Source organism: Ylistrum balloti, unplaced genomic scaffold (assembly GCF_031769215.1).
Source record: "Ylistrum balloti isolate Yb309-2 unplaced genomic scaffold, AGI_CSIRO_Ybal_v1 Utg371352, whole genome shotgun sequence".
NCBI lineage: Eukaryota > Metazoa > Mollusca > Bivalvia > Pectinida > Pectinidae > Ylistrum > Ylistrum balloti.
In genome coordinates, this window is record NW_026782717.1 from 154,836 (window position 1) to 173,914 (window position 19,079).

Consider the following 19,079-nt stretch of genomic DNA (forward strand, 5'->3'; position numbering starts at 1 on the left):
TACATATTTACAACATATTCTATTGGGGTTGCTTGTTTAAGACGTCTACATCATTAAAACTTTTACATGTTTTCATATAGAAATTTTTAAGCTATTTTTATACTATATATTTTATATAATTGTGTTGAGAAAAAATATATTAATTATTACAACAACAGATCTGTAATTAAGTTCCGAATCTTTGAGACATAACATTCATGATAGATAAACATAATCAAAACTGTAACATACAATTTATATAAACCCTAGAGTCAGTAGCTTCTTAACTTTAAACAACAGAACTATTTCTGTTAGAGTTCATACTAATCTAAATGTGTTTTTTTATTGTACATGATCATGAAACTTTTTGTCTATTTCCTCAAAAGATATCTTGTGCCAAATTATTAAATAAAATGGCATGAAACATTCCTGAGTATGTTTGTTGATTTTTATGTCAACTACTAAAAGAAGAATTACTGGGTACATTTGAGTTAACATTTTATAAAGCTAATATTCTGTTGTCCTGGTTTACTCACAGATATCATTTAAGTGTCCAGCATTGGAAATACAGAAGCCCTCTTACAGTTATTACAATGTCTGTCAGTCAGCCTGTCTGTCTAAACATATGTCTGTCAGTCTGTCTGTCTAAACATCTGTCAGTCAGCCTGTCTGTCTAAACTATGTCTGTCAGTCAGTCTGTCTAAACATCTGTCAGTTAGCCTGTCTGTCTAAACATATGTCTGTCAGTCAGCCTGTCTGTCTAAACATATGTCTGTCAGTCTGTCTGTCTAGACATCTGTCTGTCAGCCTGTCTAAACATCTGTCTGTCAGTCAGTCTGTCTGTCTGGACATCTGACTGTCAGTCTGTCTGTCTGGACATCTGTCTGTCAGTCAGTCTGTCTGTCAGTCAGTCTGTCTGTCTGGACATCTGTTTGTCAGTCTGTCTGTCTGTCTGGACATCTGTCTGTCAGTCTGTCTGTCTAGACATCTGTCAGTCTGTCTAGATAGTATCATTTCCAGAGATTTCATATGCACCTCCGTAGGCAAAATTGTATGAAATTTCACATAATTAAACACTGTGATAAGTGTAGATGTGTAATTGGCATTTAAATTGGTCTAAGATCTGCAAGGTCAAATATTTTTGTCTATACAGCGAATAATTATAAATTGAAGAACTGTTATACAGCAGGAGATATAAGAGATAAAAAATGGTGGCCATCACACGTCACTATTAATTACAACTTTGTTCTTAGTTAATACCATTAAGTTAAGTGTCAATGATGAAAATCTGTGAAATGGTAACTTATTCTACAGACATGTTGCTCAAAATTGATCAGAGTGAATTTTTGCATCAAAGTTGAAATCCTTGTTTCCCACACTTAGGCATTGTAAAACTATAGAAGAAATGGTTTGACATGGTTTGCACATCATTTTTTTTTTTTTTTTTACATTTTCTGGTATGTGTTTTCTCTGTGCTGTACAAACTGTGGTAACATTTCCGTTATTATTTATTTAAAGGGAAATTTTATTGATTTCATGAGAAATCTGTCTTTCTCTTCCTCTCTATCTATCCAGATGAATGCATATCTCTATATGTATATCTCTGTCTATATGCCTGTGTCTTTCAGTTTGTGTATCCGACTCTCACAGACGGATTCTTTTCCATGTATATAAATACTATCATTTTAAAAGTCATTGTGGCCTTATAAAGCCGAAATATCTAAAAGCACTTATTTAAATATAACAGGGTCATCTAACTAACTCTTTATAATACCTTATATCAAAAATGTTATTACAAGCTTATACTTCCAAAGGCAGACAGAATGTCATTTAAATCTTCATTAATGGCACAGTTTACCATCAATTTAATGTATTATGGTCTCACACATACAGCATGGGAGATGATCATGAGTCGGGCATCTCGTCAAAAAACTTAAAAGTTGGATAAGTAAAATAAAATCAATGCTGAGGATGTAATGTAAAGACAGAGTGAAGAATGAGAAAATGTAAAGGTGTCATTATTTTATTACACAGCATTTGTAATATCAGCAGCTTGGTGTGTTTAAATATACAAAAATATACATTAACCAACATCACGCGTCATAATTCAATATTATACAACAGATTTCTACAATAAAGATATGACAATATGTAAAATACACACATTCTAAAACATAACAGGAATATGTATATAAATTATGGCAAAGTTAAGGTGACTATTAATCATAATTATCACATAGTTTCTTTTTTATCACAGTTTTACAAAACCAAGAGACATATTGGGCCTGTAATGTTAAAAGATTGCCCTTGAGATGGATGATCAATCACTGACGTTAATGCAGATAATAAAGCCCTTGGCCAATTTTCACATGGGGACTTGACACATCCTTGTAATAGATCAGTACAATAAGATACAGAATATGTCCCAATACTACAGGTCACAGATAGCTTACAAGGTTACAAAACATATACATATATGTACTTTCATTATTTTATAGTTAAATTTATTGCGGTTGGTTTTACTAAAATTTATATTTCTAAAAATAATCAATCCTATTTCATGGTTTTTTTATAAAAACACTACTGACTCCAACTACTTTTAGTGAGAACAACATGATTTGTTTACTTTTCATTACAAAAGAAGGAGATACAAACATTATAATGATAAACCCACATTTCCTTTAAGCACATGTAATGGAAGACATGTAGAAAGACAGCTACATATATCTGTCATATTTACTTATGTACATCATATAACCTTGACTGATTCATCAACACACAAAAGTGCCTGATGTACTTATAGGAGGGGATTATTCTTCCTTGTCAATCTTTTTTTTTGTGTTACGGAGTGAGAGGAGGATTTTTTTTTTAATTGGGTCAGAAAAAATCAGTCCCCTCTTCCTCCATCAATCCTTATTTATTTTTCAATCCTGTTGTTATTGTTTCTGATGAAGATTTGTAAAATATAAACCATCAGGGTATTAGGTTTAAAGTTCCTGATACACAGGAAGGATATAGTAGTGATCTGAAGGACAAGGCTGTAGAAGCTATCAATCTTGAATGTATGAATATGAATGGTAAATCTTGGCTCTCCAATGAAAACAAAATTCATCTGTGTTACATTATAATTATGTCTTTTTATACACTGTAATGCCATTCTAACAAAAAAAAAAAAACAACAAAAAAAAAAAAAAAAATAAAATAAAACTTTTATATTATAAATAATAAATAATACTATTTTTGACAATTTCCTGATGTAGAGTTAAACTTTCCATAAAATGCTGTGATTTAATCGTTCAATGTCACATAAGTCATTGTTTAGACCAATGTCTCCGTAAGGTATATAACACAGAACCTCTAATTTACTTGACCTAACTTTTAGAGCAAAGTTTTCCCTAGCCAAGTGGTATTGCAGCCAGTATTTGCTAGGGCCTCCACTTACAAAAACATAGGATTCCAAAATATATTCTGTTGGGAGATACATTGACATTTCATGAATGAAGGACATTTTGATGTACCTGGCACATCCTTGTGACAGATCAGTACAATACGATACAGAATATGTCCTGTTGGTTGTACTAAAGTAGATACGTTATTGTAATCTTTACTTTTGTAACATGCCCCTATGACAAAGATGTGATGTCGATTGATGATAAATCAGGAAACCTACCCTATACTCATCAGCCTGTCTTATTTATTATACAAATATCTTCCTGCAATATAAATGGAATATTTTTTCTGTCGATGTCCCTATAACATCACTGTTTTTCTTTAAACAATGATGAAATTGAAAACATTTACTTATCATTCTTGGGATTCTTTTATCCATATGGAATTAAATAATTTGGTATGTTAATAGCCACTAATCAATTCCACATTGCATCAACACAAATTTAAGATTATATTTATCATATAACTCACATTTCTGCAATAGGTGATTTCCCTGTCAGACTTATTTTGACATGGATAATACGTTCCTCACTATTTAAACAGATATTTGATGTCATCAAGACATGACTCAATTATGACATCACAATATTGTTATTACACATGTCATTTTCAATATCTATGACATGGTCGTATGACATGACAAAATAGGCTAGTTATGTGATGAATACTTTAGTTATACAACTGAGATAATCTCTCTGTCCTGATTGCCTTTCAGGTCTCCACTAGGTTTTGACAAAATGCAATGATAACCTAAAACCTGAGTTTTTTTTCATGTAAAACCAATTTTCATGATGTAATACTTGTCATAACGTTATCATGCAAATATGGTACCATACTAAAGTTATGGTAATTATTACTGAAATGAAATGGCAAATTCCTTTACAAAAACTTAACTTCAGAAATTCATAACCTAGTTTAAAGATAGAAACTGGGATTTTTTCCAGATGTCTAGAACTTAAGTTGCACACAGTGTCAAGGAAGCCAATTAGCCTCTTGTTTAACAAGTCTACTTTTATCTTTTTTTTACAACTTGCATCTTAAATACCATGTCATACAACCAAACAGCTATTTTATTCAGGTTAATAGAAGGATTTGTCAATCTGAGAAATGTGATATTCTCCAAGGCCACACAAAAAAATAAATGATTTTATAATATTGAATATAGATGAAAAAGCATGAGAAGGCGGTACACTGAGGCCTCCAATGTATCACTGAAACTCTCTGACTTCAACTAATTCTAAGTACTTCACCAAGGAAGATAAACATGTGTGACACTTTATCATCTCAGTAGACATATAGATCAAGACTTCCCCATGACAATGAGTCTAGTTTTCTATATATATCTATATAAATGGCCTATTGTTCTCTCACCAGCGGGATTATATGTATCTGTCTGCCCATCTTCTGACTTCCTTCCTGTTTCTCACTTCCTCCTACAGTAAATAGTAACTATGTACACAACCTTATACATGTAAGTACCATAACTGTACTCTGTTCAATCACAAACCCTGCTCTTTTTGTCCAGCCTAAATAAAACAAAATTAGAACTCTTAGGATGCAATTACTAAAAATAGCATCTATCCTAAGAGACTTCTTTTTCTTTGGCTCAAATTTAGGGGTGGGCTTATCATAGGAAAAAGAAATAACATTAGCTGGCATTTCATCTGAAACTCCATTCAAATACACCATTGTAGGTCAGTCCTAATCATTACCAAATATGGACTTATTTCACTATAAAGAGAGGATTTCCATGGCCTGTAGTAACCTACTGTTTGTAAAACTGGTTTAATTTTCTTAAAATAACATTGTATGTAACACGTTTAGTGTCGACAGTGATGGAAATTGGAATGTACATCTCACTTCAGATTACTGTTGATAATATATATGTACCCGTTTATGCGGAAATCTTATGTTAGCTCTTTTGCACTAAAAATATTGTGCTAAAATATGATTGTACTAATTGCCGTTCCTGTATGTTGTTTATACAGTAATTATTGCTGATACACAAATTCATCCTGGAGCGAAATTGTCCAAATTTTCACAATAGAATTAAAACACTGTTATCCTTTCCACTACAGACATGGAATCGCAACGCCAAGCCACCATCACGGCACCTTATACAAACAGTATATGTTGCAATTATTTAAGTGGTCAAGAATTCCTGGTCATTAGCAGGCATTTCAAGTATCAAATATGCTTCCTTAAATGATCAACAGCTCAGAATTATCCACACATCTGGACGGACAATAAAATACAGAGTTGTCTGACAAGTTCCTCTGGGACAACAATTATGACTAGGACATATCTGAGACGGACACTGAGGTTCGTCGAGATCCTGGTTTCCTTCCCCCAACTTTGAGTGATTTGTTGAGTGCCTTAGGCGGAGATTTGAGAGCGTGTTGTCCAAGCTGAAGCCCTATATTCTGTAGACTTGTGCGGCCTGCTCCTCCTCCAACACCAAGTTTTCCTTTCAGTCCACCACCCTGAAAGCAGAATAAATGCTGATCAGAAACTAATTTACTTATTCATGTAAAACAGATATCTCCTGGGAGATAACTATTGTTCTTATCAATGGTTAAATTTTGAGTTTTACCAAACACACGTGTAAATAGTTCATTTTCATGGAAAGCATGAAATCAATTTTTCTCTTTATCAGTCACATTTTTAATGTCTTTTATTTCCACAATTTTATTTTGTCCACAAAAACAGTAAAAAGTAAAAACCCACAAAATTTTGAGTATATAGTCAACATGATTTCCATTTAATGATTAAACAAGTCAATACAACACACTTTGACAGTGGTGAAGTTATCTCCCCTAGCTGTACTCAAAGATGTGTTAGAATGTTTACTTGTCAGGAGGTATACTGGGTTCAAATATGATCACATCCAAGTAACAGTAAAATGCTATAAACATACTATAACAGGAATTTTATGATAGCACTTTCCAGTACACTAAAATTTTATCATACCAGATACCCATTTCTGTGGGTGGACCCTATAAGTCCAATCTCAGTGTAAACACCCTAAGTGTAAACACCCCTTTGTGGGTGGACCCTATAGGTCAAATCTCAGTGTAAACACCCCCAGCTCTGTTGGTGGACCCTAAAGGTCCAATCTCAGTGTAAACACCCCTTATCTTTGTGGGTGGACCCTACAGGTCCAATCTCAGTGTAAACACCCCATCTCTGTGGGTGGACCCTACAGGTCCAATCTCAGTGTAAACCACCCCATCTCTGTGGGTGGACCCTATAGGTCCAATCTCAGTGTAAACCACCCCATCTCTGTGGGTGGACCCTACAGGTCCCATCTCAGTGTAAACACCCCTTTGTGGGTGGACCCTATAGGTCCAATCTCAGTGTAAACACCCCCAGCTCTGTTGGTGGACCCTACAGGTCCCATCTCAGTGTAAACACCCCTTTGTGGGTGGACCCTATAGGTCCCATCTCAGTGTAAACACCCCATCTTTGTGGGTGGACCCTACAGGTCCCATCTCAGTGTAAACACCCCATCTTTGTGGGTGGACCCTACAGGTCCCATCTCAGTGTAAACACCCCTTTGTGGGTGGACCCTACAGGTCCCATCTCAGTGTAAACACCCCCAGCTCTGTTGGTGGACCCTACAGGTCCCATCTCAGTGTAAACACCCCTTTGTGGGTGGACCCTACAGGTCCAATCTCAGTGTAAACACCCCTTTGTGGGTGGACCCTACAGGTCCAATCTCAGTGTAAACACCCCTTTGTGGGTGGACCCTATAGGTCCCATCTCAGTGTAAACACCCCTTTGTGGGTGGACCCTATAGGTCCAATCTCAGTGTAAACACCCCTTTGTGGGTGGACCCTACAGGTCCCATCTCAGTGTAAACACCCCTTTGTGGGTGGACCCTATAGGTCCAATCTCAGTGTAAACACCCCTTTGTGGGTGGACCCTATAGGTCCCATCTCAGTGTAAACACCCCTTTGTGGGTGGACCCTATAGGTCCAATCTCAGTGTAAACACCCCTTTGTGGGTGGACCCTATAGGTCCAATCTCAGTGTAAACACCCCTTTGTGGGTGGACCCTCTCTGACTTTCTTGTGAAATGTGAAGAAGCAATAAGTATCTACTTACCAGTTGTTGATTCAGTTGCATCTTGTGGTAACTTTTCATTTTTGCCTCAAAATCCAAAATGTATTTAGGGAAGATTTCTTTCTCTGGAACCGGCTGTTTTAGTGCTGTAATAGAGATAAAACATAGTGTTTACTGGGTAGTACATATCTGTTGTCAATAGAGATAAAACATAGTATTTACTGGGTGGTACATATCTGTTGTCAATAGAGATAAAACAGTATTTACTGGGTAGTACATATCTGTTGTCAATAGAGATAAAACTTGATATAACACATACTGATACATTATGTAAGTTAGGACAACAGAGAAATGAAGAGCATGAAGAGAGTATCTGGAAGACTTTGACCATGTTTTCTATAAAGTTGAGAATCTTCTCTGTAAACAAAATCAACAACAGTATAAATCTAATTTATATCTAAGTAATGTCACATTGTTAAGGTGAGAGCTGAGGTAGTTCATCCTATTTATCAGTAAATCTCATGAGGAATGATCCTGAACATTGGTGATCTTCATGTTTTATAGTCACAACAGAATTACCTTCAAGGGCAAGTTATCTCTATCTTGCCAAGGTAAAGATTGTACAAAAAACACACAAGTGATTAGCATTTTTATAATCTACAGGAAGACATGTACAAAAGAGCCAAACAATGAATTAAACTGCATCATACAGCTGTTTTGTCCTTCTAGGACTTGTCAGTGATGCTAAACTTCTGAAGCCTAGAAGGTGACGAAGGAAAATCTAAAGTGAACAAAAGAATAGACAAAATGAAGCCGGGCAGTGCAACAGCCCTATAATTAGATAAATTTGTACATTCTTCATACATCAAATAATTTTAGCATCAAGCACCGTACATGTGCATTTTTTGAACTGTGCCACTATTCAAGTGAATTAAAACGTGGCAAGGACACAGAACCCACAAGTAAGAAGTCAAGAATCTCTCCTCAGGATTTCTCTGTCCTACCATAAAGCTATCCTATCAATCTACTGGAAACTATATATGTTTACATTTCCTCAAACTTCACCTTAAATGGATGGAATGAGAGAGAACATTAAGTTTTAGTGTTCCTAGTAACAACTTATAAAGGGGTTGTTAGGATCAACTTTGACAGCAGTAACTGTTTACATAGTGAGTTGTACCATTACAACGCTAACAGGTCTGAACTTTTAGATTTCATTTTATCATCTGTCAACACAGTGGTGATATATATAGCTGGTAACTCACTATATAGAGCTGGCAATCCCTTATTGTACAGGGCAGATTGTCCTAATTAGACAGTCCCTTATTGTACAGGGCAGATTGTCCTAATTAGACAGTCCCTTATTGTAGGGGACAGATTGTCCTAATTAGACAGTCCCTTATTGTACAGGGCAGATTGTCCTTATTAGACAGTCCCTTATTGTACAGGGCAGATTGTCCTAATTAGACAGTCCCTTATTGTACAGGGCAGATTGTCCTTATTAGACAGTCCCTTATTGTACAGGGCAGATTGTCCTAATTAGACAGTCCCTTATTGTACAGGGCAGATTGTCCTAATTAGACAGTCCCTTATTGTACAGGGCAGCTTGTCCTAATTAGACAGTCCCTTATTGTACAGGGCAGATTGTCCTAATTAGACAGTCCCTTATTGTACAGGGCAGATTGTCCTAATAAGACAGTCCCTTATTGTACAGGGCAGATTGTCCTAATTAGACAGTCCCTTATTGTACAGGGCAGATTGTCCTAATTAGACAGTCCCTTATTGTACAGGGCAGATTGTCCTAATTAGACAGTCCCTTATTGTACAGGGCAGATTGTCCTAATAAGACAGTCCCTTATTGTAGGGGACAGATTGTCCTAATTAGACAGTCCCTTATTGTAGGGGACAGGTTGTCCTAATAAGACAGTCCCTTATTGTACAGGGCAGATTGTCCTAATTAGACAGTCCCTTATTGTACAGGGCAGATTGTCCTAATTAGACAGTCCCTTATTGTACAGGACAGATTGTCCTAATTAGACAGTCCCTTATTGTACAGGGCAGATTGTCCTAATTAGACAGTCCCTTATTGTACAGGGCAGATTGTCCTAATTAGACAGTCCCTTATTGTACAGGGCAGATTGTCCTAATTAGACAGTCCCTTATTGTAGGGGACAGATTGTCCTAATTAGACAGTCCCTTATTGTACAGGGCAGATTGTCCTAATTAGACAGTCCCTTATTGTACAGGGCAGATTGTCCTAATTAGACAGTCCCTTATTGTACAGGGCAGATTGTCCTAATAAGACAGTCCCTTATTGTACAGGACAGATTGTCCTAATTAGACAGTCCCTTATTGTAGGGGACAGATTGTCCTAATTAGACAGTCCCTTATTGTACAGGGCAGATTGTTCTAATTAGACAGTCCCTTATTGTACAGGGCAGATTGTCCTAATTAGACAGTCCCTTATTGTACAGGGCAGATTGTCCTAATTAGACAGTCCCTTATTGTACAGGGCAGATTGTCCTAATTAGACAGTCCCTTATTGTACAGGGCAGATTGTCCTAATTAGACAGTCCCTTATTGTACAGGGCAGATTGTCCTAATTAGACAGTCCCTTATTGTACAGGGCAGATTGTCCTAATTAGACAGTCCCTTATTGTACAGGGCAGATTGTCCTAATTAGACAGTCCCTTATTGTACAGGGCAGATTGTCCTAATTAGACAGTCCCTTATTGTACAGGGCAGATTGTCCTAATTAGACAGTCCCTTATTGTACAGGGCAGATTGTCCTAATAAGACAGTCCCTTATTGTACAGGGCAGATTGTCCTAATTAGACAGTCCCTTATTGTACAGGGCAGATTGTCCTAATAAGACAGTCCCTTATTGTACAGGGCAGATTGTCCTAATAACACAGTCCCTTATTGTAATTGGGACAGATTGTCCTAATTAGACAGTCCCTTATTGTACAGGGCAGATTGTCCTAATAAGACAGTCCCTTATTGTACAGTCTCTGTCACTCAGCAGATTGATAAGACAGGTCAGTGTGACAGATTGTACATAGTGTTAAATACAGTCCCTTATTGTCACTCAGCTGACGGGTCAGTGTGACAGTCCCTTGTACATAGATTGTTAGTCCCTTAATACAGTCTAATTCTGTCACTCAGCTGACAGTCCCTTATTGGGTCAGTGTGAGTCCCTTATTGTACATAGTGTTAAGAAATACAGTCTCTGTCACTCAGCTAGGGGACAGACGACAGGTCAGTGTGACTTGTACATAGCTGTTAAATACAGTCTCTGTCACTCAGCTGACGGGTCAGTGGACTTGTACATAGTGTTAAATACAGTCTCTGTCACTCAGCTGACGGGTGTGACTTGTACATAGTGTTAAATACAGTCTCTGTCACTCAGCTGACGGGTCAGTGTGACTTGTACATAGTGTTAAATACAGTCTCTGTCACTCAGCTGACGGGTCAGTGTGACTTGTACATAGTGTTAAATACAGTCTCTGTCACTCAGCTGACGGGTCAGTGTGACTTGTACATAGTGTTAAATACAGTCTCTGTCACTCAGCTGACGGGTCAGTGTGACTTGTACATAGTGTTAAATACAGTCTCTGTCACTCAGCTGACGGGTCAGTGTGACTTGTACATAGTGTTAAATACAGTCTCTGTCACTCAGCTGACGGGTCAGTGTGGCTTGTACATAGTGTTAAATACAGTCTCTGTCACTCAGCTGATGGGTCAGTGTGGCTTGTACATAGTGTTAAATACAGTCTCTGTCACTCAGCTGACGGGTCAGTGTGACTTGTACATAGTGTTAAATACAGTCTCTGTCACTCAGCTGACGGGTCAGTGTGGCTTGTACATAGTGTTAAATACAATCTCTGTCACTCAGCTGGCGGGTCAGTGTGGCTTGTACATAGTGTTAAATACAGTCTCTGTCACAGTTTCAGGTTCAATAAGATTTGATGGAATCAAACAAAAAAGCAGATGCAGATGAATTCTTCAGGTTAAAATTTTCTGATCATTAATTGCATGGCAAAATTTTGGAAAACTTATACAGAAATTTTAAAAGTTAATTGATAATAAATTGTATATTGCACTTCAAAGAGAGCTGAGTAAAAAAGCACAAACAAAAGTTATCCCAACAGATGTATTATTGTAGATGTGTCATACTGTAACTCTCCAACAGATGTTTTATTGTAGATGTGTCATACTGTAACTCTCCAACAGATGTATTATTGTAGATGTGTCATACTGTAACTCTCCAACAGATGTTTTATTGTAGATGTGTCATACTGTAACTCTCCAACAGATGTATTATTGTAGTTGTGTACTGTAACTCTCCAACAGATGTTTTATTGTAGATGTGTCATACTGTAACTCTCCAACAGATGTATTATTGTAGATGTGTCATACTGTAACTCTCCAACAGATGTATTATTGTAGATGTGTCATGCTGTAACTCTCCAACAGATGTATTATTGTAGATGTGTCATACTGTAACTCTCCAACAGATGTTTTATTGTAGATGTGTCATACTGTAACTCTCCAACAGATGTATTATTGTAGTTGTGTACTGTAACTCTCCAACAGATGTTTTATTGTAGATGTGTCATACTGTAACTCTCCAACAGATGTATTATTGTAGATGTGTCATACTGTAACTCTCCAACAGATGTATTATTGTAGATGTGTCATGCTGTAACTCTCCAACAGATGTATTATTGTAGATGTGTCATACTGTAACTCTCCTACAGATGTATTATTGTAGATGTGTCATACTGTAACTCTCCAACAGATGTATTATTGTAGATGTGTCATACTGAAACTCTCCTACAGATGTTTTATTGTAGATGTGTCATACTGTCACTCTCCAACAGATGTATTATTGTAGATGTGTCATACTGTAACTCTCCAACAGATGTATTATTGTAGATGTGTCATACTGTAACTCTCCAACAGATGTATTATTGTAGATGTGTCATGCTGTAACTCTCCAACAGATGTATTATTGTAGATGTGTCATACTGTAACTCTCCAACAGATGTTTTATTGTAGATGTGTCATACTGTAACTCTCCTACAGATGTTTTATTGTAGATGTGTCATAGTGTAACTCTCCAACAGATGTATTATTGTAGATGTGTCATAGTGTAACTCTCCAACAGATGTATTATTGTAGATGTGTCATACTGTAACTCTCCAACAGATGTATTATTGTAGATGTGTCATACTGTAACTCTCCAACAGATGTATTATTGTAGATGTGTCATACTGTAACTCTCCAACAGATGTATTATTGTAGATGTGTCATACTGTAACTCTCCAACAGATGTATTATTGTAGATGTGTCATACTGTAACTCTCCAACAGATGTATTATTGTAGTTGTGTACTGTAACTCTCCAACAGATGTATAATGTAGATGTGTCATACTGTAACTCTCTAACAGATGTAATATTGTAGATGTGTCATACTGTAACTCTCCAACAGATATATTATTGTAGATGTGTCATGCTGTAACTCTCCAACAGATGTATTATTGTAGATGTGTCATACTGTAACTCTCCAACAGATGTATTATTGTAGATGTGTCATGCTGTAACTCTCCAACAGATGTATTATTGTAGATGTGTCATACTGTAACTCTCCAACAGATGTATTATTGTAGATGTGTCATGCTGTAACTCTCCAACAGATGTATTATTGTAGATGTGTCATACTGTAACTCTCCAACAGATGTATTATTGTAGATGTGTCATACTGTAACTCTCCAACAGATGTATTATTGTAGATGTGTCATACTGTAACTCTCCAACAGATGTATTATTGTAGATGTGTCATACTGTAACTCTCCAACAGATGTATTATTGTAGATGTGTCATACTGTAACTCTCCAACAGATGTATTATTGTAGATGTGTCATACTGTAACTCTCCAACAGATGTATTATTGTAGATGTGTCATACTGTAACTCTCCAACAGATGTATTATTGTAGATGTGTCATACTGTAACTCTCCAACAGATGTATTATTGTAGATGTGTCATACTGTAACTCTCCAACAGATGTATTATTGTAGATGTGTCATACTGTAACTCTCCAACAGATGTTTTATTGTAGATGTGCCATACTGTAACTCTCCAACAGATGTATAATGTAGATGTGTCATACTGTAACTCTCCAACAGATGTATTATTGTAGATGTGTCATACTGTAACTCTCCAACAGATGTATTATTGTAGTTGTGTACTGTAACTCTCCAACAGATGTATAATGTAGATGTGTCATACTGTAACTCTCTAACAGATGTAATATTGTAGATGTGTCATACTGTAACTCTCCAACAGATGTATTATTGTAGATGTGTCATGCTGTAACTCTCCAACAGATGTATTATTGTAGATGTGTCATACTGTAACTCTCCAACAGATGTATTATTGTAGATGTGTCATGCTGTAACTCTCCAACAGATGTATTATTGTAGATGTGTCATACTGTAACTCTCCAACAGATGTATTATTGTAGTTGTGTACTGTAACTCTCCAACAGATGTATAATGTAGATGTGTCATACTGTAACTCTCTAACAGATGTAATATTGTAGATGTGTCATACTGTAACTCTCCAACAGATGTATTATTGTAGATGTGTCATACTGTAACTCTCCAACAGATGTTTTATTGTAGATGTGTCATACTGTAACTCTCCAACAGATGTATTATTGTAGATGTGTCATACTGTAACTCTCCAACAGATGTATTATTGTAGATGTGTCATACTGTAACTCTCCAACAGATGTTTTATTGTAGTTGTGTACTGTAACTCTCCAACAGATGTATAATGTAGATGTGTCATACTGTAACTCTCCAACAGATGTATTATTGTAGTTGTGTACTGTAACTCTCCAACAGATGTATAATGTAGATGTGTCATACTGTAACTCTCTAACAGATGTAATATTGTAGATGTGTCATACTGTAACTCTCCAACAGATGTATTATTGTAGATGTGTCATGCTGTAACTCTCCAACAGATGTATTATTGTAGATGTGTACTGTGTAACTCCCAAACACTATAAAAAACATTTATTCTTCATGAAAGTATAGTAAACTTGAAGGGAAATTAGTTTTTGTTTCAGATATGGAAAAGAGAAAATACATTTAAAAAAAAAAGAATAAAAACGAGAACAGATAGGAAAGAGATGACAGGAATAGTTCCTTACAAATTGATCTTTTAAAGATATGTCTCCCTAAGGGTAAAAAATTCAAATCAAAAGAAATAATATAAATTACAAGTAATTAACAATATCATTGTAATATTGTGTATATCTTGTGAGACAATGTTTGTCAAACGGATGAAGGAAACTCAGACACTTTTTATAAATAATTTCATTCCAAGCACTTCATGGTTCATTAATTACTAATTAAAATATTAATATCATATCACAAATTATTCCGTTTCAAATTAAAATAAAAACAAATATTAAAAAACTTGAACACCTTGCTTGTTATTTCCCTAAATTCAGGTTATAAATGATATGTTAAATGACAGATGTACAATAAATTGAATCCATTAAAAGTGTATAGAAAAACATACACATTTGCCAAACATACACCAAAGAAAACTGTATTTTTTTTTTTTTTTTGTTTTTCTTTTTTAGATATTTTTTCAACCATAACTTTAGTAATACACATTTTAGAATAATTTCACTACAGAACAGTTCAGGTGATTAGGTTCTCAAACCTTGCTGGGGCAATGATTGATGGGCAAGCAGAATGGATTAAACCCATCCCCCAACCCGCCTAACCTAGTTGTGGGAATATCGCTCCCACATCGATGGTGAAGTTGAAGGATTAACGGCTAGGTGACATCACAGGAAAATCGCTCCTTTCTCCAGTCAGCCAGGTGTATCACACTATCAAACATGCGTCTCTTGTTGTTATCTTTCATAACTAAATGTTATTTGAAATCAAATGTTTCTAAATTGCAATTGATCTAACACTCTAAGTTTGATGGCTGTACATTATATACAGTGTAAGGAAGTGGTTACTTATTTTGACACCCCCTCCCAATTACAACCAGGATTGAATATTCTGTATTATTTTTGAAAACTTGCCTTTCTAAAGATGATCCTTATACAATGAATTATTCATTAGAAAAGAGATTTTATCTGAGTTTTGCTTCTTTCAATGTTATGGTCACAATAGACATTATAATGTTAACATTACAGACATCATGAGACCTCTTAAAGGTGTGAAAAGACTGCCATAGTTTTCTTATGGTTGAGAGAACTGACATAATATCTATGCACTTTTACCAATTTATTCTATCGCCAATCACCAGGACAACAACTATAGTAATATTTTCTGCTTCGCTGCAGGTTTGCAACAGATATAACTTTATGCAGTAATATATCTTTAGAAAACGGGTGTAACATTTCAGTCACCAAACGTTAGATTCGTATGTATGCCTTTGCCTTTTAATATCAATTAAATTGACTGAATAAATTTAATGCATTCTTGTCTACAAACCAGTATACAGTGTACTGTACACAGGAAACTACCCCTCTGTTTATCCAATTCTGGTATTACCACAAATAACAGAAGAATCAAATATTTCATATGGAAATCCACTTCATGTTTATAAAGACTCACATATCACACTCATCCAAACATTTAAATAAGAAATCTCATTTAACATGATAACTTGAAGAACAATCCGCTCCTTATTCTATTTGTCCTGTTCTGTCAAAAGTTGTTGTCATCGCAGTGATGTCCTGGTGGACTGATGTCTGAACCATGAACAGTAACTTAATTCCTGTCACCCTTCTTTCCCACAATGTTGCGGCGGATTAATCTATCTGTTTATTCTGCAAACCCACCGCGATCCCCCTACAATCCCGCCAAGACTACGAGTGACTGGTCAGCAAGTCGGTCACTCCAGCAGGGTCTGAGAGCCAAATCACCTTAACTTACTTCACCATAAATATACCATGTGTTAAGTTTAGAAAGTGATGGCACATCTTTTATGTTTGATTTTCTCAGTGAGTTGTTTCCCCTTAATTCTCTTTCGCAACAAGGAATTCAAATTTTGTGATGTTACCTTATTGCATTCTAATGATCTCTGTGAGTGAGGACAGTGTATACCACACTGTATATGATATACTGATGAAAATCATACATACTGTCAACAAGTGCAGGAAGTTTGGGGATGTTGATTGGATGATTGGCAGTCTGCGTCATGGTTACAACGTCAGGCTTAGACGGTGGGTCAAAGTCCAATAACACTTGTGTCTCCAGTGCCTAAAATAAATACAAAATAAATATTTTGTTGATTTTCACATAATTTGACAAGGTTTCAAATATAAATTCATAAGTTCCAATTCAGTGCATAACTTGTAATTGACACCAACAAAATGAACAGGACATGATGTTTTCTAAATTATAACTCATAAAGGCCATCTTTTTGTAAGGTCTGCTTGTCTATAAAGGCTATCTTTATGTAAAGTCTACCTGTCTATAAAGGCCATCTTTATGTAAGGTCTGCCTGTCTATAAAGGCCATCTTTATGTAAGGTCTGCTTGTCTATAAAGGCTATCTTTATGTAAAGTCTCCCTGTCTATAAAGGCCATCCTTATGTAAAGTCTACCTGTCTATTAAGGCCATCTTTATGTAAGGTCTGCTTGTCTATAAAGGCTATCTTTATGTAAAGTCTCCCTGTCTATAAAGGCCATCCTTATGTAAAGTCTACCTGTCTATTAAGGCCATCTTTATGTAAGGTCTGCTTGTCTATAAAGGCTATCTTTATGTAAAGTCTACCTGTCTATAAAGGCCATCTTTATGTAAGGTCTGCCTGTCTATAAAGGCCATCATTATGTAAGGTCTGCTTGTCTATGAAGGCTATCTTTATGTAAAGTCTCCCTGTCTATAAAGGCCATCCTTATGTAGAGTCTACCTGTCTATAAAGACCATCTTTATGTAAAGTCTACCTGTCTATAAAGGCCATCTTTATGTAAAGCCTACCTGTCTATAAAGGCCATCTTTATTTAAAGTCTGCTTTTCTATAAAGGTCATCTTTATGTAAAGTCTGCTTGTCTATAAAGGTCATCTTTATGTTAAGTCTATCCATCTATAAAGGTAATCTTTATGTAAAGTCTACCTGTCTATAAAGGCCAACTTTATGTAAAGTCTGCTTGTCTATAAAGGTCATCTTTATGTTAAGTCTATCCGTCTATAAAGGTCATCTTTATGTAAAGTCTACCTGTCTATAAAGGCCAACTTTATGTAAAGTCTACCTGTCTATAAAGGCCATCCTTAAGTAAAGTCTACCTGTCCATAAAGGCCATCTCTATATCAAGGCAATCAGGTGTTTATATAACCACCTCCATACAACAACATTCTGTCTATTAGTCCCTTATCTCCTAACTACGCATTTCTACGCATTGTGACGTCAGTGTTGGGGAAAGTCGTAATATCTTCCTTATTTCAGGAGGTCTACTGATTATATCTTATAAATTACGAAAAATGATGAACAACTTTCGCTCCTAGTAAATTTGGATTTGGTTAATATTCTTTGAAAATACCAGGCAGTATTTTTCCAAACACCTTGAATTGCATTGTGTTCACAGGGACGAAAATGTCCATTCACAGGTCTGGTTTGTATTCCACATATTTGTTCATAAAGAACGAGACATTTCACTCGAATGTCAATACATGGATACCTAATATCCAAAATCTTATGCCTGTGCGTGCCTCCATTTACGATTGTTGCTGAATCAAAGTCAGAAAATCCTTTAGAAGTTTCTGTGAGATGACACATTTACAATACAATGTATGTCCCCTTCAGACTACACACCGAGCCTTTGAATTAACATACACCTGCATTCTTCCTGTGATGTGACGTCAGAAAAAGCATTAAATAAAATACATTGTTTAATTGAATAAACAACATTTCCTTATAAAGTCCATTAATTGCAAACTTGTAGTAAAGAGGTGACGCTTATGAATAAATTTGTGAACGAACAGAAGAAACATGAATAAAAAAATAACAGAATAATGCATCCTATTTATGTAGATAGTTATATACAATATGTAATGATAAAACACGACGAAAAATTGTAATTTTCTTCACATCAGTTTCCAGTCTGCAATGATAGTCGTGTGTAAGACAGTGATGGCACCATCGAGATTAAGCTAATTAGAAAAAACAGGCTTCAGTGAAATCATGAATCATGCAATTCAAAATGTTGATCAACTTGCATTCACTTTTAAGTAAATCCTCTGTTAAGTCAGCAAATGCAGGCATTCCTTAAGGCTCTGTTCTAGACCCTTTACCATTTATGCTCTATGTTAATAACATGACGGACAACTTGGTAAGTTTATCTAAACTCTTCACAGATGACACTTCACTTCTATGTGTGGACCACACCCTCAAGTAATTGAACAGAATATCAATAATGATCTTGTAGAAATTCAAATATGGGCTGAAAATTTGTCGGTTAAATTTAATCCAGCAAGAAAAAAGAGGCGTTGCTTATTTTTAATAAAGACTTATTTCATTGATTTATTTTTGATAATACCAGTAT

General features: G+C 35.8%; 1 protein-coding gene across 1 annotated transcript in view; it reads right to left on the reverse strand.

Moving 5' to 3' along the window:
* Positions 1-5,723: 5,723 nt before the first annotated feature.
* Positions 5,724-19,079, reverse strand: part of LOC132562134 (WD repeat-containing protein 49-like) — an 86,858-nt gene continuing 73,502 nt past the window's right edge. The window contains 3 exon segments of the mRNA XM_060226859.1: positions 5,724-5,912; positions 7,536-7,639; positions 16,680-16,797. Coding sequence (XP_060082842.1) covers positions 5,724-5,912; positions 7,536-7,639; positions 16,680-16,797 — 411 coding nt within the window.